The sequence below is a fragment of the Anomaloglossus baeobatrachus genome, chromosome 12, assembly GCF_048569485.1.
Source record: "Anomaloglossus baeobatrachus isolate aAnoBae1 chromosome 12, aAnoBae1.hap1, whole genome shotgun sequence".
In the NCBI taxonomy this organism is placed as follows: Eukaryota; Metazoa; Chordata; class Amphibia; order Anura; family Aromobatidae; genus Anomaloglossus; species Anomaloglossus baeobatrachus.
This window is the reverse complement of record NC_134364.1, coordinates 40,640,314-40,663,515: the sequence shown is the minus strand read 5'-3', so window position 1 is coordinate 40,663,515 and position 23,202 is coordinate 40,640,314. Positions and strand designations below refer to the sequence as shown.

Genomic DNA, 23,202 nt, shown 5'->3' with positions numbered 1-23,202 from the left:
GAAATTAGATACACGCAACTTTCCAAGCAATGAAACTTCCTTGTTTGGTTCACATTCACTATAAATGTTCTTTTGCATGTTAAGTTGCTATACTATCCCCACCGAGGGTCTTTTTATACTGCTCACCCCATTAGACCTCCTGGTTGCTTTCCAATCATCCAGTTGAGCTTTAGTTTTAGCGTCCACTTTAACAAGTAGTTTCTTTTCCCCAATCTGTAAATCGTGGAGTAACCGCAGTGCTCGGAGGGTAGATTCAGGCTCTTTGTATTCGCAGAACCCAAACGCTGTATGGAAGACAGAGAGGTTATATAAAAGGTGCCATTTCTTATATTCACCCAACGTGAAATGCTTTATGTACAGACTTATCAGGGCTCATTGGGGAAGATCTATCAAGATTGTCCAAGAGAAAAGCTGCCTTTCTCGATCAATTCACTGGGATACACTGGAAACCATATAAAAGGCAAAGAGAAAAAGGATTTTACGGCAAGTACCAAAAATCCTCTTTTTTGGCCAAGGCAACCAATCACAGAGCAACTTTCATGTTTTGCTAAAGCATTTAAGAATAAAAGTTGTGCTATGATTAATTTATGTAATTTATGCCAGCTTTCTGGTGGATAAGAGGCACCTTTTGTGCAATGAGTCATACTGCAATGAGTGTATCTGTTCATGGGCCAATGAAAAGTAGTCAGTGTACAGCTTGTATACCGGTGTCGTCTAAATAATTCAACACAGCGATTAATATGTCTAAACTGCTGGCAACAACAATGAGTACACCCGAGTGAAAATGGCCAAATTGTATCCAAATTGTCAACATTTTGTGTGGCCACCATTATTTTCAAGCACTGCCTTAACTTTCATCCTCCATGACAACATCACGCATTTAATGGATGTTAGAGACCTTGCGCTCCTCCACCTTCCATTTGAGGAGGCACCACAGATGGTCAACAGGGTTTAGGTCTGAAGACATGCTTGGCCAGAACAGCACCTTTATCCTCATGCATCCCTAAACCACGACACTCCCACCACCATGCCTGACTGTAGGCAGGACACACTTGTGTCTGTGTACTTCTCAACCGGTTACTGACACACACACTTGACACTATCTGGAGAGAGAGAGAGAGATGGATCTGTGCTCACTATAGAAGTCAAATCTGGTCAGTGTAAAGCCTCATTCAGACATCCTTGATGCATGGATATCTAAATGAGGCTTTACTGCTGCATCTGCAAAGCCTCACCAGGTTCGGGTTGGTGATTTTATCCAGCGATGAGCACCGCAGCGCTAATGCCGAAACCTCTGCTCTGCGATTACCGTTATCGGAGTGCCATAATCGCATGACAGATCCGCATGGATCACAATAATTGTCCTTGAGTCATATATCCAAGCCCATCGTGTACGATACAGTCCGTGTATCCAACCCTATCGTGTGCTATACAATCCATGTATCCAACCCTAACGTGTTATACAGCTACAATGATCTAACTGCTCCGCTCAGCTCTCTAAAGACAAGTGAGAAGAGCTCTGTGACATTGCAATGTGAAAAAGAGATGTGTTCAGTCACCAACAAAATGGCTCTGCAATGTGATCCTCAACTTCATCTTCCCTTATCTTTTTTCAAATGCCCATAAGGAACGGAGACATTAGACATGTGAGCAGATTCCGCCCACATTTATTGCACTTGTAATGTGAGCTAGCAGTACACTAGATTTTCATAGCAAATGGCAGCAGCTGCTCCCCCTAGTGCTTAAAAGTGGAAAATATCAATTGATTTTTTGTGTCATCATTTTTCATACACAGTATCATACAATCTTATTTATTTTTTTAAATGATTATTTTGGGTTGACACCATAAAATCTTTCTTGGAGCCTTCACTAAAGGACACAGGAAACCATAAGTGTATGCTGCTGCCACTAGGAGGATGACACCATACAGGGAAAAAAGTTCTCCTCAGTAGACCAACTGAAGACGAGCTGATCAGTTATTATGAAAGCAGTAGAAGCAACCTAAAATAAATACAAATTGGCCCAACAGAGATACTTAAGGTGGGAGGGTGCTGTGTCCCCCAGTGAAGGTTATGAAGGGGTGAACCTTGGCATTTTGATGAGATGTCATGAGATCCACGTCCGGTGGACCCCACCTGTGGCAGATCTGCTGGAATACCTCGTCGTGGAGGGACCACTCTCCCGCTGGCAGACCTTGTCTGCTTAGGAAGTCTGCGGCCCAGTCTTCTACCCCTGGGATGTGAACCGCGGAGATGACAGAGGCGTGCCTCTCTGCCCAACAAAGGATCTTGGAGACTTCTTCCATCGCTGCTATGCTTGATGATTAATGTATGTCACTTCAGTGGCGTTGTCAGATTGAATCTGAACCTGGGGACCCGAGAGGAGCAGAAGGAACTCCTGAAGAGCCAAAAATATCGCCCTTAGCTCCAGAATGTTGATTGGGTGCGGGCGTTCCGGGAGACCAGCGACCTTGAACCGTGTGATGATGGAACATGGCTCCACAACCTATCAGGCTGGCGTCTGTCGTGACTACTTGCCAGTGAATTGGGAGGAAGGATCTCCCTTGGGAGAGCGAGGAGTGATGGGTCCACCAGAGGAGGGATTGAATCCCTCTCTGCGAAAGAAGGACTGGGTGATCGAGGGACGCCAGGTCCTTGTCACACACTGAAAGGAGAGCCAGCTGAAGAGGACGAAGGTGAAATTGAGCGAACGGGACGGATACCATTGCCGCCACCATCTTCCCCAAAATCCTCATCCCGAATAGCGGAAGGCGGCACCTGTTCCGGAGGACCTGAAAGCCCTGTCTCAGGGAAGTTCGTTTCTCCGCTGGTAGAAACATCTGGGTCGAGAAGTGTCAAGGACCATGCCCTAAAAGACATGACGTTGAGATGGAAGTAGAGACGACTTTTGGCGGTTGACGAGCCATCCCAACCTCGAGAGAGTGTTCAAGCAGTATTCTGTATCTTCCTCATAGCAATGAATCCAACCGCTCTAATTATCAGTCCCTTAGATAACTGTATGGTTTTACTCACTCTACGGCTTCCACAGATAGCTCAACTCAGCACAACGATGACTTGTAGGAAGACAAGGAGAAACGCTGTAGTTTTCTTCTAGAATCTTGTATTAAGTACAAAGTAAATGCAGGTGAAAAGGAATAATCTGTACAGGGTTGCAGACATGTCTCTTCAGCAATGATTTCTCTAGACTAACTGAAGGAGAAGGGAGGAGCATTCTATACAGAAGCCAACTAAGGGAGGTACATAGGGACAAACTTCATACAGTCTAATCTACCTAGCAACAATAAAGGAATTTCCTGATAGGAGGAAAAAATATGCAATGCAAAAATTACATACAACAGGTTGTTCCCATTCATGGGACACAACAAGCAGATTTGCACACTCTGAGCAGGCAAGAAATGACTGTCGCTTCATGAGGAGGTCGTCGAGGTACGGGACGACTACAAAACCTCTGGGACGAAGCACGGTCATGGCGGCCGCCATGACCTTGGTAAAGACTGGAGGTGCCGAGGCTAGGCCAAAGGGAGAGCCGTAAATTGAAAGCGCTCCTCCCCAATTGCGAACCGAAGGAACCTCTGGTGAGCTTTGCAGATAGGAATGTGCAAGTAGGTGTCTTGTATATCTATGGAGGCCAGGAATCCTCCCGGTTCCATGGACACAACCAAGGATCTTAGAGATTCAATGTGAAAGGAGCGAGTCCGCACTGCTCTGTTTAGGCTCTTGAGATCTAAAATAGGACGAACTGAGCTGTCCTTTTTGGGAACCACGAAGAGATTCGAGTAAAAGCCTTTGCAACGTTGTTCGGTGGAAACTGGTACAATGACACCTGTATCGTGAAGCGCTGCATGAGACAAGGCCCGATTCTGGGTCGCGGATTTGGGAATGCGTGATTGCAGGAAACGTCTCATAGGAAGAAATGTGGATTTGATTTTGTAGCCGGTGGATACCAGTTCTTGAACCCAGGCGTCATCTTTGTAGGAAAGCCAGACTTCCTGGAAGAGGAGCAATCTGCCTCTTACGGTAGTCGGGATGGGGGGGCGGGGGAGGAGGCCTGGCGTCATGCTGAGAATGGGACCCACCAGACAGGCCGGGAAAGCCAGGCTGTGTTTGCTTTAGAAGGTCCAGGATTTTGCTCCCTGCGCTGGGAGGGTCGCTCAGACTGTGCAGGTGGCTGAGAGGTGAAGTTCCGAAAGGACTTAAACCGCCAGGGAAATCTCTTGCGAGATGCACGCTTGGGGCGCTGTTATGGTAGAGAGGTGCTCTTGACCCCAGTTGCATCCGCAATACAAAAAAAAAAAAAAAGTCTGAAAAGGTGAGACCCTTGAAAGGGTAACCCCGTTAGGGATCTCTTAGATCCAGCGTCTGCACTCCAGGCTTTTAGCCAGAGAATCTGACGGATTACCACAGAATTGCTAGCTGCTATGGTGGCATAATTTGCAGAGTCTAGCGCAGCGTATATAAGGTATTTGGCAGCCATGGATAGTTGGTCGGTCAGCTCAACCAACTCGGAAGGCAGACCTTCTGCACAGAGGCTTCTCCGTAAACTCTTACTCCAGACGGCAAGAGCCTTAGCAACCCACACTGTTAAAGGGCTAACAAAAACGCCTGAGAAAATACGAAAAAGAAAAAAAAAACAAAAGGGCCTATGAACAGGCCCATGTCCACCTAAGCAAAAGAAGGGAATTTTGTTCACTTACCGTAAATTCCTTTTCTTCTAGCTCCTATTGGGAGACCCAGACAATTGGGTGTATAGCTTCTGCCTCCGGAGGCCACACAAAGTATTACACTTTAAAAAGTGTAACCCCTCCCCTCTGCCTATACACCCTCCCGTGGACCACGGGCTCCTCAGTTTTGGTGCAAAAGCAGGAAGGAGAAAACTTATAAATTGGTCTAGGGTAAATTCAATCCGAAGGATGTTCGGAGAACTGAAAACCATGAACCAAAAGAACAATTCAACATGAACAACATGTGTACACAAAAGAACAACCAGCCCGAAGGGAACAGGGGCGGGTGCTGGGTCTCCCAATAGGAGCTAGAAGAAAAGGAATTTACGGTAAGTAAACAAAATTCCCTTCTTCTTTGTCACTCCATTGGGAGACCCAGACAATTGGGACGTCCAAAAGCAGTCCCTGGGTGGGTAAAAGAATACCTCAATAAAAAGAGCCGAAACGGCCCCCTCTTACAGGTGGGCAACCGCCGCCTGAAGGACTCGCCTACCTAGACTGGCGTCTGCCGAAGCATAGGTATGCACTTGATAGTGTTTCGTGAAAGTGTGCAGACTAGACCACGTAGCTGCCTGACACACCTGCTGAGCCGTAGCCCGGTGCCGCAATGCCCAGGACGCACACACGGCTCTGGTAGAATGGGCTTTCAGCCCTGAAGGAAGCGGAAGCCCAGAAGAACGGTAGGCTTCAAGAATCGGTTCCTTGATCCACCGAGCCAAGGTTGACTTGGAAGCCTGCGAACCCTTACGCTGGCCAGCGACAAGGACAAAGAGCGCATCTGAACGACGCAGGGGCGCCGTGCGAGACACGTAGTGTCGGAGTGCTCTCACTAGATCTAAGGAGTGCAAATCCTTTTCACACTGGTGAATTGGATTAGGGCAAAATGAAGGTAAGGAGATATCCTGATTGAGATGAAAAGGAGATACCACCTTAGGGAGAAATTCCGGGACAGGACGCAAAACCACCTTATCCTGGTGAAAGACCAGGAAGGGGGCTTTGCATGACAGCGCTGCAAGCTCCGACACTCTTCGGACTGATGTAACTGCCACTAGAAATGCCACCTTCTGCGAAAGACGTGATAAAGAGACATCCCGCAGCGGCTCGAAAGGTGGTTTCTGAAGAGCCGTTAGCACCCTGTTAAGGTCCCAGGGTTCCAGCGGACGCTTGTAAGGTGGGACTATGTGGCAAACTCCCTGCAGGAACGTGCGGACCTGCGGAAGCCTAGCTAGGCGCTTTTGAAAAAATACGGAGAGCGCCGATACTTGTCCCTTGAGAGAGCCGAGTGACAAACCCTTGTCCATTCCGGATTGAAGGAATGTAAGAAAAGTGGGTAAGGCAAACGGCCATGGAGTAAAACCATTATCAGAGCACCAGGATAAGAAGATTTGCCAAGACCTGTAATAGATCTTGGCGGACGTTGGCTTCCTGGCCTGTCTCATGGTGGCAATGACATCCTGAGATAACCCTGAAGACGCTAGGAGCCAGGACTCAATGGCCACACAGTCAGGTTGAGGGCCACAGAATTCAGATGGAAAAACAGCCCTTGTGACAGCAAGTCTGGGCGCTCTGAAAGCGCCCACGGTTGACCCACCGTGAGATGCCACAGATCCGGGTACCACGACCGCCTCGGCCAATCTGGAGCGACGAGAATGGCGCGACGGCAGTCGGACCTGATCTTGCGTAACACTCTGGGCAGCATTGCCAGAGGAGGAAACACATAAGGCAGTTGAAACTGCGACCAATCCTGAACGAATGCGTCCGCCGCCAGAGTTCTGTGATCTTGAGACCGAGCCATGAATGTCGGGACTTTGTTGTGCCGTGACGCCATGAGATCGACGTCCGGCGTTCCCCAGCGGCGACAGATCTCTCGAAACACGTCTGGGTGAAGAGACCATTCCCCCGCGTCCATGCCCTGACGACTGAGAAAATCTGCTTCCCAGTTTTCTACGCCCGGGATGTGAACTGCGGAGATGGTGGAGGCTGTGGCTTCCACCCACTGCAGAATCCGCCTGACTTCCTGGAAGGCATGACGACTGCGCGTGCCGCCCTGGTGGTTGATGTATGCGACGGCAGTGGCGTTGTCCGACTGGATACGGATCTGTCTTCCCTCCAGCCACCGATAGAAAGCCAATAGGGCTAGATACACTGCCCTTATCTCCAGAACATTGATCTGAAGGGAAGACACTACCGGAGTCCAGGTTCCCTGAGCCCTGTGGTGGAGAAAAACCGCTCCCCACCCTGACAGGCTCGCGTCCGTGATGACCACAGCCCAGGTTGGGGGTAGGAAGGATTTTCCTTGCGATAGAGAATTGGGAAGGAGCCACCACTGAAGAGACGTCTTGGTTGCAAGGGAAAGAGAGACGTTCCTGTCGAGGGAAGTCGACCTCCTGTCCCATTTGCGGAGAATGTCCCATTGGAGTGGCCGCAGATGGAATTGCGCGAACAGCACTGCCTCCATTGCTGCCACCATCTTCCCCAGGAAGTGCATGAGGCGCCTCAAGGGGTGTGACTGACCCCGAAGAAGAGATTGCACCCCTGCCTGCAGAGAAAGCTGTTTGTCCAGCGGTAGCTTGACTACCGCTGACTGTGTATGAAACTCCATCCCGAGGTAAGTCAGTGATTGGGTCGGTGTCAACTTGGATTTTGGGAAGTTGATGATCCACCCGAACTGCTGGAGAGTCGCCAGAGCGATGGTAAGGCTGTGTTGACACGCCACCCGAGAAGGTGCCCTGACTAGGAGATCGTCTAAGTAGGGAATCACCGAGTGGCCCTGAGAGTGTAGGACCGCCACGACGGATGCCATGACTTTGGTGAACACCCGTGGGGCTGTCGCCAGGCCGAAAGGCAATGCCACGAACTGAAGGTGTTCGTCCCCGATGGCGAAACGCAAGAAGCGTTGATGTTCGGGTGCGATCGGCACGTGGAGATAAGCATCCTTGATGTCGATCGATGCTAGGAAGTCTCCTTGTGACATCGAGGCGATGACCGAGCGGAGAGATTCCATCCGAAACCTTCTGGTGCTCACATGTCTGTTGAGTAGTTTGAGGTCCAGAACGGGACGGAATGATCCGTCCTTCTTTGGCACCACGAACAAGTTGGAGTAAAAGCCGCGACCACGTTCCTGAGGGGGAACGGGGATCACAACTCCTTCTGTCTTCAGAGCGTCCACTGCCTGAAAAAGTGCGTCGGCCCGAGCGGGGGGCGGAGAGGTTCTGAAGAAACGAGTCGGAGGACGAGAGCTGAACTCTATCCTGTAACCGTGAGACAGAATGTCTCTCACCCATCGGTCTTGAACATGTGGCCACCAGGTGTCGCAAAAGCGGGAGAGCCTGCCACCGACCGAGGATGCGGCCCGGGGATGCCGAGAGTCATGAGGAGGCCGCCTTGGAGGCAGTGCCTCCTGCGGCCTTTTGGGGGCGTGACTTGGACTGCCACGCATAGGAGTTCCTCTGGCCTTTTTCCGGCCTGCTGGACGAAGAGGATTGGGGCTTGGCGGAGGGACGAAAGGACCGAAACCTTGATTGTATTTTTCGTTGCTGAGGTCTCTTAGGTTTGGACTGGGGTAAGGAGGAGTCCTTTTCCCTTGGATTCCTTAATAATCTCATCCAATCGTTCGCCAACCAAGCGGTCGCCAGAAAACGGCAAACCGGTTAAGAACCTCTTGGAGGCAGAGTCTGCCTTCCATTCGCGCAGCCACATGGCCCTGCGGACTGCCACAGAATTAGCGGATGCCACCGCTGTACGGCTAGCAGAGTCTAGGACTGCGTTCATGGCGTAGGAAGAAAAAGCTGACGCTTGAGAAGTCAAAGACGCAACCTGCGGAGCAGAATTACGTGTGACCGCATTAATCTCAGCTAGACAAGCTGAGATAGCTTGGAGTGCCCACACGGCGGCAAAGGCCGGGGCAAAAGACGCGCCCGTGGCTTCATAGATGGATTTCACCAGGAGCTCTATCTGCCTGTCAGTGGCATCCTTTAGTGATGAGCCATCTGCAACCGATACCACAGATCTAGCCGCCAGCCTAGAGACTGGAGGATCCACCTTGGGACATTGAGCCCAACCCTTAACTACGTCAGAGGGGAAGGGGTAACGCGTGTCAGTGAGGCGCTTAGTAAAGCGCTTGTCCGGAACCGCTCTGGGCTTCTGGACAGCATCTCTAAAGTTAGAGTGATCGAAAAACGCACGTAAATGTACGTTTGGGGAACCTAAACTGGTGTTTCTCCTGCTGAGACGCCGACTCCTCTACAGTAGGAGGCGGGGGAGAGAGATCCAACACCTGGTTGATGGACGAGATAAGATCATTCACTAAGGCGTCCCCTTCAGGTGTATCAAGGTTAAGGGCGACGTCAGGGTCAGAGCCCTGAGCTGCGACGTCCGCCTCGTCCTCCAGAGAGTCCTCAAGCTGGGAACCCGAGCAGCGTGAAGAAGTCGGGGAAGATTCCCAGCGAGCCCGCTTAGCCTGACTAGGACTGTGGTCCGGGCAGGAGTCCTCCACGTGAGACCTAGGGCCCAACCTGGGAGCGCGCTGCGGCGCGGACCGAGAGAGGCCTGGAGGCGACGATCTAACAGGGGCCGGGGCCTGTGTAAGGACCGGTCTGGACTGCAAAGCTTCTAGCAGCTTAGAAGACCATTTGTCCATAGACTGAGCCATGGATTGTGAAAGTGATTCAGAGAGTTTCTCAGCAAAAGAGGCGAACTCTGTCCCTGCCGCCTGGACAGGGGGAGCAGGGGGGTCTACATGAGCCGAGGGGCCCACTAGTGACCGAGGCTCCGGCTGAGCAAGCGAAACAGGGGTCGAGCATTGCTCACAGTGAGGGTAGGTGGAACCCACAGGTAACATAGCCCCACAAGAGGTACAGGCCGCAAAAAAAACCTGTGCCTTAGCACCTTTGCTCCTTGTGGACGACATGCTGTCGTCTCCTAGGAGAGTGATCACTGAGGGTATATGGGAAAGGGTATACAGCCCGACCGAACAGAATATATATATATAAATACGTATCTAATCCGGCACCCTAGGGGGACCAGCACCGGGTAACCGGTGTGGCTTACTGACCGCTAAAAAGCGGAGTGTGTGTCCTCCAGATTCCCTGCCTTAGGTCTCCCAGAGCTGCAGAGCTCTTTCCTGATAATCCTCCACCGGCAGAATGCCAAAAAATGGCTGCCGGAGCTCTCAGGGGAGGAGTGGAGCCGTGGGCGGCGCTAGAAAAGTGCAGGAATCTGGGGTCCCCACAGTGATCAGTGAGGGGGGAGGAAACATGCAGGATGCTCCAGCCCTCACATCCGACGTCAGGTCGGCAGTCCCGCCCTTACCCCTGACAGGCAGGCCTGGGGGCGGGATTTTTGCTACTAGGCCGCGATGAAGCCGGGGACTAAATTTAAGACCGCGGCCGACAAGCAGGCGCGGTCGGCGCGGAAGTCCGCCGGTCTTCTCAAATCAGCAGCTGCTGCAGCGTCCGGGAGGAAGGCGCTCCCTGCACAGTCCCCATGGGGACACAGAGTACCTTAGAGATGCAGGGCCCGGTCCCTGAGGATGAATAGACTCCTGTCCGGCAGATTACCACAGGGGCTGCGGAGGGAGCACGGTCCCAGTAAATGGATGACCGCTCAGGATCCCACTTCTCCCAGAGCCGCTAAGGGATGGTGAAGGAGACGGCATGAGGCTCCGGCCTTTGTACCCGCAATGGGTACCTCAACCTTAACAGCACCGCCGACGTAGTGGGGTGAGAAGGGAACATGCCGGGGGCCCCGTGGGGGCCCTCTTTTCTTCCAACCGATATAACTAAAATGAGAATGCATGAGTGGATGTGTGCCTCCTTCCACACAAAGCATAAAAATGAGGAGCCCGTGCTCCACGGGAGGGTGTATAGGCAGAGGGGAGGGGTTACACTTTTTAAAGTGTTATACTTTGTGTGGCCTCCGGAGGCAGAAGCTATACACCCAATTATCTGGGTCTCCCAATGGAGCGACAAAGAAAACAGGCTTACTTCCTGCTCAGAGGGTGTACACTGCAGAGGAGGAGCTAACTTTTTTTCTTAGTTTGCCTAGTGTCAAACTCCTGGCGACAGCAGCATACACCCATGGTCCTGTGTCCCCCAAAAAGGCGAGAGAGAAAGGAGAATTGCTAACACAAAAAAACAGTAGAGTGTGGAAGACCATTGCTGAGCGTCGCAGGAACTAGACATCAAAGGTGCTCGGCAGTGACAAACATTTCCTGTGAAAAATCCTTCACAGGTAAGGAAGTTGGCACACTGGATCCTGCTTCAGGGATGAGAATTGCTGAAGTCACTGGCTAACATTAGCTTAGTATTAGGTAAGTCTTTGAAATAATGCCTTAGTCGTGACCAAATGGAACGAGGTCCCACTTTGGTGAATGCGGAGTCGCAGCAATGTTAGATGCAGAGGCTTGACAGAAGACTCTATTAAAGGAACCGAGGCAACGAACAGTCCCGGGGTTTCAGAAGAAGGGAGATAAGGATTACTGAAACAATCAATGAACCCGATAGTGGAAACGTGAGCAACATTCTCAAACTGAAGGGACTGGAGTTAGTCATAACGATCTTCCAAGATTTAGGACGGTCTCGTGAGGGAAAAAACACCAAGAGACCACTCTAGCACGTGTAGAGCAAAACAACCTGCTCCAGACAAAAATACACTAGGTCGAAATAGAAGACTACCTTGACCTGCTGAGATTCATCCCGGACGAGAAGAGAGCTCTTGCAGCGTGCTAAAGAAAGAAGTCTGAAAACAGTGTGATTCGGGTAATAAGACTGAAAACCTTCAGTTGCATAGGATGACTATGCCATTGACCTTAACCTCATAAGGACCGTAGGTAGGGGACCAAGTCAAAAACTGAAGAGGCTGCAGGTTCCATGGATGTCAACCCCGAAGTGGAGGCTCCATACAAAAAGACGAAGAGGAACAAACTAGTCTGTAAGCATCTTCCTAACAATGGACCGAGTAGGAAATGAAGAGAAGAACCTAAGAGGCCTTTTCATTTCTATCAGGGTATGGGAGGGAACTGGTAAAGAGACGCCACCGATTAGGAACCTTCCTTGTTTTTGTCCCAGACAGAATGCAGAGCCGGAAACTTGATATTATACTTAGCGCAACAGATTACCAAGATCGTGTATAGAACTGTCCGCAGCTGTACTGAAAAAAAACAAAACAGTGCTACTTACTCAAAAGGAGAAAGGGCTCCGACAACTCGTGGAAGGGACTCCTAGGAATGATTGGCACAAAAAAGGGACTAGCAAAGAAAACAGGAGAAGAGGGCTGACACAGATACCCGCAGGGGCAGTCTTGGGTAGGGATTTATAACTACTTAGGACCCTTTTGCTGGTATCTGTTGTCCGAGTACCACCATCTAGAAATATTGAAAAAAGGATACAGATCTTGCTGGAGAAGAGGGTCCGCTTTCATGATGAATGGGAATTGGAGCCTGCTCTGAACGAGATGTCAATACTTTGACTGTAGCTTGAGAAGACCGATAATGCACTGAAGGGATTTTGTGTGGAAGAGGCTCTTGCAACCTGTCTAAAACTGAACAACGGGAGGTAATTCGACTGCTCTAAAAACAGAGAAGACATGGAGGTAGAGACATCGTATAGATGGGGGCCGCTAGGACGAGTTGTGATTAGTCATTTGATCCCTGTCAAAGGTAGGTGTGACTCGCTTTGTAGATAACATAGCACTTAAGGACCATTTACACGCTGCGACATCGCTAACGATATATCGTCGGGGTCACGGTGTTTGTGACGTACATCCGGCGTCGTTAGCGACGTTGCAGCGTGTAACACGTATGAGCGACCTTTAAAGATCGCAAAAGAGGCAAAAATCGTTGGTATGTGAGACGTCGTTCACTTACCAAAAATCGTCGTCTATTCAGTAGCGAGGTTGTTCGTCGTTTCTGCGGCAGCACACATCGCTGTGTGACACCGCAGGAACGAGCAACAACCTCGTACCTGCGGCCAGCCGCAATGAGGAAGGAAGGAGGTGGGTGGGATGTTCGTCCCGCTCATCTCCGCCCCTCCGCTTCTATTGGACGGCTGCCGTGTGACGTTGCTGTGACGCCGCACGAACCGCTCCCAAAGAAAGGAGGTGGTTCGCCGGCCACAGCGACATCGCAGGCAAGGTAAGTCCGCGTGACGGGTGTTAGCGATGTTGTGGGCCACGGGCAGCGATTTGCCTGTGACGCACAACCGACGGGGGCGGGTACGCTCACTAGCGACATCGGTACGTGTCAAGTACCCTTTAGACCACCATTGCGATCAGCAATGTGGATCGTTAGTGGATAGAGCTAACAAATGCAAGGTCTCGCTCGTGTAGCGAATAGACCATCTGGAGCGGAGATCAGCAATGTGGAAAGCAGTGTGACTCAGTAGGTAGTAGTGAGAACACTTGAACCCCTGTTACAATCAGCTGGAAGGATCGTAGTAGCAGGGCACATAGACTACTCTTGCAGGCAGCTATATAGTACATGGTAGATAAAGTATCTGCCTCACTGTGGATAGAGGGCAGGCGATTGACTTCAGGTGAACACTCCTAGCTGCGGTTGGGTCTATCTACCATTGAAGTAAGGGCTCTGACCAAGGGGGGGGCTTTCCTGGGCTAAACAGCGTACTTCATTCTACCAGGAAAGGAAATGTAGCACATTTTAATTGTGGGCAGTGGGGGGCTCCAAGATAAATATGCACATCAAAAAAGCTGAAAGTAAGCTGACTTAGGAAACATAGCTTACCCCGCTCTGTGGTCTTGGTGCAAACAACTGGAGAGGGCAGGGAGCTACTGGGCACGCAGGGTTAATTGAGCTGATGAGAACCCAAAGCGGCGAAGATGGCGCTGGGTAGCACTGGTGCCGAAAACACAAATGCAGCATTTAAAAACAAAAAGAAAAATAAATCACGTCGTGATCCCGCATGAGTGAGGAGGGACTGAAATCCACGGCAGATCTCAGTAGTACCACAAGGGAGTAGAAAAATGTTAAAGTATCACTGGGAAAGGGCAGAACAAAAATCCGAACCCTTCTATTTTTATTATATTAATAAAAAAAAAAAAGAATTTTGTTTACTTACCGTAAATTCTTTTTCTTATAGTTCCGTCTTGGGAGACCCAGACCTTGGGTGTTCAGCTTCTGCCTCCGGAGGACACACAAAGTACTACACCTAAAAGTGTAGCTCCTCCCTCTGAGCTTATACACCCCCTGGTGAGCCAGTCAAAGCCAGTTTAGTGCAAAAGCTGAAGGAGAATAGCCACCCACAAGTAGAACAGAGCAAGAGCCGGAACAACCGGAGACTCTGTCCATGACAACAGCCGGTGAAAACACGCGGTACAAGGAAATTGCCAACAGGCAACAGGGAGGGTGCTGGGTCTCCAAGACAAAACTATAAGAAAAAGAATTTACGGTAAGTAAACAAAATTCTCTTTTTCTTTATCGTTCCTTTGGGAGACCCAGACCTTGGGACGTTCCAAAGCAGTCCCTGACCCTGCGAGACACATAGATCCGGAGAGCACGCACCAGATCTAGAGTATGTAGAGCTTTTTCAAAGCGATGAACAGGGGCCGGACAGAAGGAAGGTAAGGTAATGTCCTGGTTAAGGTGGAAGGGAGAGACCACCTTAGGAAGAAAGTCCGGAGTCGGACGGAGAACTACCTTGTCTTGATGAAAGACTAAAAAAGGTGACTCCGAGGAGAGCGCAGCCAAATCAGAGACTCTCTTGAGAGAAGTTATGGCAACCAGAAAGGCCACTTTCTGTGAAAGACGATACAAAGAAACCTCCCTAAGAGGCTCAAAGGGGGGTTCTTGCAAGACCGTGAGAACCAAGTTAAGGTCCCAGGGGTCCAAGGGCCGCCGGTAAGGCGGAATGATGCGAGACGCGCCTTGCATGAAAGTGCGGACCTGAGCCACCCGAGCGAGACGCCGCTGGAACAGAACTGACAGAGCCGAAACTTGTCCTTTGAGAGAGTTGAGGGACAGTCCTAGCTGCAGACCGGACTGTAGAAAAGACAGAAGAGTCAGCAAGGAGAATGGCCAAGGGGGATGGCCGGTAGAGTGACACCAGGACAGGAAAATTTTCCAAGTCCTGTGATAGATCTTAGCGGAGGAAGACTTGCGGGCCCGAGTCATAGCGGAGATGACTTCAGGGGGAATACCAGAAGCCGTCAAAATCCAGGACTCAAGAGCCACGCCATCAATTTGAGGGCCGCAGAATTCGGGCGGAAAAACGGACCTTGCGAGAGTAGGTCTGGACGATCCGGGAGATGCCACGGCATCTCTACGGACAGTTGGAGAAGGTCCGGATACCAAGCTCGCCTGGGCCAGTCCGGTGCAATGAGGATGACTCGACGGCCCTCCATTCTGATCTTGCGCAGGACTCTGGGCAAGAGAGCTAGAGGGGGAAACACATAGGACAGACGAAACTGGGACCAGTCTTGAACCAGAGCGTCCGCGGCGAAGGCCTAAGGATCGTGGGAGCGAACCACGTAAACAGGAACTTTGTGGTTGTGACGGGATGCCATTAGGTCCATGTCCGGAGTGCCCCATTTGCGGCAGATCGACTGAAACACTGCCGGGTGCAGGGACCACTCTCCACCGTCCACGCTTTGACGGCTGAGATAATCTGCCTCCCAGTTGTCCACGCCTGGGATGTGGACTGCGGATATGGTGGACCTGGAGTCCTCCGCCCATTGAAGAATGCGTTGTACCTCCATCATTGCCAGGCGGCTGCGTGTCCCGACTTGGTGATTGATGTAGGCAACCGCTGTCGCGTTGTCTGACTGAACTCGAATGTGCCTGCCCGCCAGCAGAAGGTGAAATGCTAGGAGGGCTAGAAGCACGGCTCTGGTTTCCAGCACATTGATTGAAAGGGCTGACTCGGACGGAGTCCAAGTGCCCTGCGCTCTGTGGTGGAGACATACCGTTCCCCAGCCGGATAGACTGGCATCCGTGGTGAGAATCACCCAGGACGGGGCCAGGAAGGAGCGCCCTTGGGACAGGGAGAGGGGCCGAAGCCACCACTGAAGGGAGCTCCTGGTCCGTGGCGACAGAGCCACTAACTTGTGTAAGGAGGAAGGCCGCTTGTCCCAACAGCGGAGAATGTCCAGCTGCAGGGGGCGCAGATGGAACTGGGCAAAGGGAACAGCCTCCATGGACGCCACCATTTGACCCAGCACCTGCATCAGACGCCTGAGAGTATAACGGCGGGGCCTCAGAAGAGAGCGCACCGCCAGCTGGAGGGACAGCTGTTTGTTTAAGGGCAACTTCACTAGAGCCGACAAAGTCTCGACCTGCATCCCTAGGTACGTGAGACTCTGGGTCGGAGTCAGAGTGGACTTGGGAAGATTGACAAGCCACCCGAATTAGGCTAGAGTGGCGAGAGTAAGCGAGACACTCCACTGACAGTCTGCGCTGGATGGAGCCTTGACTAGAAGGTCGTCCAGGTAAGGAATCACTGCCAACCCCTGGAGGTGCAGAACCGCAATCACTGCTGCCATGACCTTGGTGAATACCCGAGGGGCCGTGGCTAACCCGAAAGGGAAAGCCACGAATTGGAAATGATCTTCTCCTATTGCGAAACGTGCCAATGCTGGTGTGAAACTGCAATTGGCACATGTAGATAGGCATCTCTGATGTCGATGGACGCCAGGAAATCCCCTTGGGTCATTGAGGCAATGACTGATCGCAGAGACTCCATGCGAAAGTGCCGCACCTGAACATGCTTGTTGAGAAGCTTGAGATCCAGGATGGGCCGGAAGGTACTGTCCTTTTTGGGAACTAGGAAGAGATTTGAGTAGAAACCTCTGAACCGTTCCCGGGCGGGAACGGGTACAATTACTACGTTTGGCGGGCTGGAAGAGAATTCTATTCTGTAGCCGTGGGAGATGATATCTCTCACCCACTGATCGGAGACGTGTTGAAACCAAGCGTCGCCAAAGTGGGAGAGCCTGCCACCGACTAAGGACGTTGCCGGAGCGGGCCGAGAGTCACGAGGAGGCTGCCTTAGTGGCAGAACCTCCTGCGGTCTTCTGTGGACGCGCTTTTGGGCGCCAGTTGGATTTCTGGTCCTTAGCTGAGTTAGCGGACGAGGCGGAGGGCTTAGAGGACGACCAGTTGGAGGAACGAAAGGAGCGAAACCTCGACTGATTCCTACCCTGGGCAGGTTTCCTGGTTTTGGTTTGTGTAGCTTCTTTAATAATTTCATCCAGCTGTTCTCCGAACAGCCGGGACCCAGCAAAAGGGAGCCCAGCAAGGTACTTCTTAGAAGAAGAATCTGTCGTCCACTCTCGAAGCCACAAGATCCTGCGGATAACGAGGGAAGTAGCTGAAGCCACCGCAGTGCGGTGAGAAGCCTCCAGCATGGCAGACATGGCATAAGATGAAAAAGCTGAAGCTTGAGAAGTTAAGGCAACCATCTCGGGCATAGATTCCCTGGTGAGGGAATGCATCTCCTCTAGAGAAGCAGAGATGGCTTTGAGAGCCCACACTGCTGCAAAAGTTGGGGAAAACGCGGCCCCCGCCGCTTTATACACGGATTTGGCCAGAAGGTCAATCTGACGGTCAGTGGAATCCTTAAGGGAGGTGCCATCAGCCACTGACACAACGGTCCGGGCTGAGAGCCTAGACACCAGACGGTCCACCTTTGGGGAATGAGCCCACTCCTTGACCACCTCAGGTGGAAAGGGAAAACGGTCATCAAAACCACGCTTTGGGAAGCGTTTGTCAGGACAGGCCCTGGGTTTGGTCACAGCGGACTGAAAACTGGAGTGGTTAAAGAACACTCTTTACTCTCTTAGGCGAGGTAAACTGGTGCTTTTCTGCCAGAGAGGGTTGCTCCTCTGATACTGGCGGTTTGAGATCCAGTACAGAATTAATGGAAGCAATCAAGTCACTAAGATCTGAGTCACCCTCGGAAAGATCGATGGGGTACATGGAGTTAGCCTCCGAGCCCCCTGTAAAGGCATCCTCCTCATCCTGCGAGTCAGCTCTTGAATTAGAGCCGCGGGATGAGGAGGGAGAGGAAACCCTGCATCTCCTCTTAGGAGGACGGGGTCTGGGCCCTGATGATGAATCCTCTGTGAGCTCCGGTGGACGGAGGTCAGATGATAGAGATCCTAAGGGACCCTTAGCAGTAGAGGCACCCTGTGAAGGGGGCTGATGCATATTCAAAGTCCTGGACAGAAGTCCCATGGACTCAGCAAAAGACTGGGAGATAGACCTAGAAAAGGATTCTACCCAGGCCGGTGGTTCAGCCACAGGTGCAGGAGCAGCCTGAGAGACCACTGGGGGTGAGACTCCAGGCTGTGGCACCGCCAAGTTAGAGCAGACATCACAATGTGGATAGGTGCTCGGTTCAGGCAGCAGGAGCTTACATGCAGCGCATACAGTATAAAGTTTTGGAGCCTTGCTCCTCGTGTGAGACATGCTGCTGGAGTGGGGACTCTACAAAGAGAATGAACCCCAGGGAGTATAAACAGAGGTCCACAACCAGAGACCGGTTGTGGCTTACCAGACCGCTGGAGCGGTGTTGTGTGCCCTCCAGATCCCGAAGCCCGGACCCCCAATGCACAGCACCTCAGCAGGGATGCAGAGTGCAGCCAGCGCAGAGTGAACCCTGTCTGAGAAAATGGCCGCCGGAGCGAAGAGAGGGGGCGGGACTTGGGGGCGTTCCTGTAGGAGAGCGGGATCTGGAGGGCCATAGAGACCTGCAGGGGAGGAGACACGCACAGCAGTGGGGAATGTCCCTCCCCTGTGCAGGACGGCCGCCGGGAGGAGCTGTGCCTGTCCCTCTGCATGAGTGACATGCGAGGGCAGTGAACAGAAACTAGGCCTCCGGCAAAGCCGGGAACTAAATTTGAGCGGCGAGGCCGACGCTCAGGCACCATCGGCGCGGTTCTCAGGCGACAGCTAGAGAACCCGCCGGAAATGCCAAAATAAATTCAGTAAGCACACTCTCCCCATACAATAAAGCACAGGGACCCCCAATATATAAACGTTCCAGGTACTTAGCTGCTGAGACGCAGGGCCAGGTCCCTGGGGATGAGTGCTCCGGTCCAGCAGGGTCCTAAAGGGCTGCGGATGGAGACCGGTCTCCTGCCAGGCATGGAGACCGCGCTGGCTCCCACTTCAAGCCAGAGCCCAGGAGGGATGGTGAAGGAGCACGGCATGTAAGGCTCCAGCCTTGGAAATCAACCTTACAACACCACCGACACAGTGGGGTGAGAAGGGACATGCCGTGGGTCCAGACGTGGAGCCGCACTTCTTCAATCTCGTTCCAAAAAGGAAATGAAGGGAATTTTGTTTACTTACCGTAAATTCCTTTTCTTCTAGCTCCAATTGGGAGACCCAGACAATTGGGTGTATAGCTATGCCTCCGGAGGCCACACAAAGTATTACACTAAAAGTGTAAAGCCCCTCCCCTTCAGCCTATACACCCCCCGTACTGCTACGGGCTCATCAGTTTTGGTGCAAAAGCCAGAAGGAGGAAAAAATTATAAACTGGTTTAAAGTAAATTCAATCCGAAGGAATATCGGAGAACTGAAACCATTTAACATGAACAACATGTGTATACAAAAACAGGGGCGGGTGCTGGGTCTCCCAATTGGAGCTAGAAGAAAAGGAATTTACGGTAAGTAAACAAAATTCCCTTCTTCTTTGTCGCTCCTAATGGGGAGACCCAGACAATTGGGACGTCCAAAAGCAGTCCCTGGGTGGGTAAATAATACCTCATAATAGAGCCGTAACGGCTCCGTCCTACAGGTGGGCAACTGCCGCCTGAAGGACTTGCCTACCTAGGCTGGCATCTGCCGAAGCATAGGTATGCACCTGATCGTGTTTCGTGAAAGTGTGCAGGCTCGACCAGGTAGCTGCCTGACACACCTGCTGAGCCGTAGCCTGGTGTCGCAAGGCCCAGGACGCTCCCACGGCCCTGGTAGAATGGGCCTTCTGTCCTGAGGGAACCGGAAGCCCCGAGGAACGGTAAGCTTCGAGAATTGGTTCCTTGATCCACCGAGCCAGGGTTGATTTGGAAGCTTGTGTCCCTTTACGCTGGCCAGCGACAAGGACAAAGAGTGCATCGGAGCGGCGCAGGGGCGCCGTACGAGAAATGTAGAGTCTGAGTGCTCTCACCAGATCTAACAAGTGCAAATCCTTTTCACATTGGTGAACTGGATGAAGACAAAACGAGGGTAAGGAGATGTCCTGATTGAGATGAAAAGGGGATACCACCTTAGGGAGGAAATCTTGGCGGACGTTGGTTTCCTAGCCTGTCTCATAGTGGCAATGACCTCTTGAGATAATCCTGAAGACGCTAGGATCCAGGACTCAATGGCCACACAGTCAGGTTGAGGGCCGCAGAATTCAGATGGAAAAACGGCCCTTGAGATAGCAAATCTGGTCGGTCTGGCAGTGCCCACGGTTGGCCGACCGTGAGATGCCACAGATCCGGGTACCACGACCTCCTCGGCCAGTCTGGAGCAACGAGGATGGCGCGGCGGCAGTCGGCCCTTATCTTGCGTAACACTCTGGGCAACAGAGCCAGAGGAGGAAACACATAAGGAAGCTGAAACTGCGACCAATCCTGAACTAAGGCGTCTGCCGCCAGAGCTCTGTGATCTTGAGATCGAGCCATGAATGTTGGGACCTTGTTGTTGTGCCGTGACGCCATTAGGTCGACGTCCGGCATCCCCCAGCGGCAACAGATCTCCTGAAACACGTCCGGGTGAAGGGACCATTCCCCTGCGTCCATGCCCTGGCGACTGAGAAAGTCTGCTTCCCAGTTTTCTACGCCCGGGATGTGAACTGCGGATATGGTGGATGCTGTGGCTTCCACCCACAGCAGAATCCTCTGGACTTCCTGGAAGGCTTGCCGACTGCGTGTCCCACCTTGGTGGTTGATGTAAGCCACCGCTGTGGAGTTGTCCGACTGAATTCGGATCTGCTTGCCTTCCAGCCACTGCTGGAACGCTTTTAGGGCAAGATACACTGCCCTGATCTCCAGAACATTGATCTGAAGTGAGGACTCTTGCTGAGTCCACGTACCCTGAGCCCTGTGGTGGAGAAAAACTGCTCCCCACCCTGACAGGCTCGCGTCCGTCGTGACCACCGCCCAGGATGGGGGTAGGAAGGATTTTCCTTTCGATAATGAGGTGGGAAGAAGCCACCACCGAAGGGAAGCTTTGGTTGCTTGAGAGAGGGAGACGTTCCTGTCTAGGGACGTCGGCCTCCTGTCCCACTTGCGTAGGATGTCCCATTGAAGAGGACGCAGGTGAAACTGCGCGAAAGGGACTGCTTCCATTGCTGCCACCATCTTCCCCAGGAAGTGCATGAGGCGCCTCAAGGGGTGTGACCGACCTTGAAGGAGAGATTGTACCCCTGTCTGTAGTGAACGCTGTTTGTCCAGCGGAAGCTTCACTATCGCTGGAAGAGTATGAAACTCCATGCCAAGATATGTCAGTGATTGGACCGGTGTCAGATTTGACTTTGGAAAATTGATGATCCACCCGAAACTCTGGAGAATCTCCAGACTAAAGTTGAGGCTGTGTTGGCATGCCTCTTGAGAGGGTGCCCTGACCAGCAGATCGTCTAAGTAAGGTATCACTGAGTGACCCTGAGAGTGGAGGACCGCAACTACTGTAGCCATGACCTTGGTGAAAACCCTTGGGGCTGTCGCCAGGCCGAACGGCAGTGCCGCGAACTGAAGGTGTTCGTCTCCTATGGCGAAGCGCAAGAAGCGCTGATGCTCTGGAGCAATTGGTACGTGGAGATAAGCATCCTTGATATCGATCGATGCTAGGAAATCTCCTTGGGACATTGAGGCGATGACGGAGCGGAGGGATTCCATCCGGAACCGCCTGGTCCTTACGTGTTTGTTGAGCAGTTTTAGGTCCAAAACAGGACGGAAGGACCCGTCCTTCTTTGGAACCACAAACAGGTTGGAGTAGAAACCGTGACCCTGTTGCTGAAGAGGAACCGGGACCACCACTCCTTCTGCCTTCAGAATGCCCACCTCCTGCAGAAGAGCCTCGGCTCGCTCGGGAGGCGGAGATGTTCTGAAGAATCGAGTCGGAGGACGAGAGCTGAACTCTATCCTGTAACCGTGAGACAAAATGTCTCTCACCCAACGGTCTTTTACTTGTGGCAGCCAGGTGTCGCAAAAGCGGGAGAACCTGCCACCGACCGAGGATGCGGTGTGAGGAGGCCGTAAGTCATGAGGAAGCCGCCTTGGTAGCGGCACCTCCGGCGGTCTTTTTAGGGCGTGATTTAGACCGCCATGCGTCGGAGTTCCTCTGATCCTTCTGAGGCCTTTTGGACGAGGAGAATTGGGACCTGCCCGTACCCCGAAAGGACCGAAACCTCGACTGTCCCCTCCTCTGTTGGGGTGTTTTTGGTTTGGCCTGGGGTAAGGATGTTTCCTTTCCCTTGGATTGTTTGATGATTTCATCCAATCTCTCACCAAACAAACGGTCGCCAGAAAATGGCAATCCAGTTAAGCACTTTTTGGAAGCCGAATCTGCCTTCCATTCCCGCAGCCACAAGGCCCTGCGTATTGCCACCGAATTGACGGCTGCAACCGCCGTACGGGTCGCAGAGTCCAGGACAGCATTAATAGCGTAGGACGCAAATGCCGACGTTTGAGAGGTTATGGACGCCACCTGCGGCGCAGACGTACGTGTGAGTGCGTCAATTTGCGCCTGACCAGCTGAGATAGCTTGGAGTGCCCATACGGCTGCGAATGCTGGAGCAAAAGACGCGCCGATAGCTTCATAGATGGATTTCAACCAGAGCTCCATCTGTCTGTCAGTGGCATCCTTGAGTGAAGCTCCATCTTCCACTGCAACTATGGATCTAGCCGCCAGTCTGGAGATTGGAGGATCCACCTTGGGACACTGAGTCCAGCCCTTGACCACGTCAGGGGGAAAAGGGTAACGTGTATCCTTAAGGCGCTTGGAAAAACGCTTATCTGGATAAGCTCGGTGTTTCTGGACTGCCTCTCTGAAGTCAGAGTGGTCCAGAAACATACTCTGTGTACGCTTGGGAAACCTGAAACGGAATTTCTCCTGCTGAGAAGCTGACTCCTCCACAGGAGGAGCTGAGGGAGAAATATTCAACATTTCATTGATGGACGCAATAAGATCATTCACTATGGCGTCCCCATCAGGAGTATCAAGGTTGAGAGCGGCTTCAGGATCAGAATCCTGATCAGCTACCTCCGCTTCATCATACAGAGAGTCCTCTCGCTGAGACCCTGAACATTGTGATGATGTCGAGGGAATTTCATAGCGAGCTCGCTTAGTCGGTCTGGGGCTGCGGTCCGTGTCAGAGACCTCACCCTGGGATCCATGAGACACCCCAGGAAGACATTGCTGTTCCCACTGAGGGGAACCAGGGGACAATGATTCCACAGTGCCCCTGGCTTGAGATGCCGGCCTGGACTGCAAGGCTTCTAATATCTTAGCCATAGTCTCA

The 23,202-nt window shown here is 52.0% G+C and overlaps 1 protein-coding gene across 2 annotated transcripts in view; it reads right to left on the bottom strand.

The window, feature by feature from the left end:
- The window catches only part of RBM25 (RNA binding motif protein 25), a 159,317-nt gene that overhangs the window by 87,639 nt on the left and 48,476 nt on the right, over positions 1-23,202 (bottom strand). For both annotated transcript variants that reach the window (XM_075330236.1, XM_075330238.1), the window contains exon 6: positions 127-284. In XM_075330236.1, coding sequence (XP_075186351.1) covers positions 127-284 — 158 coding nt within the window. The remainder of the gene's footprint in view (positions 1-126; positions 285-23,202) is intronic.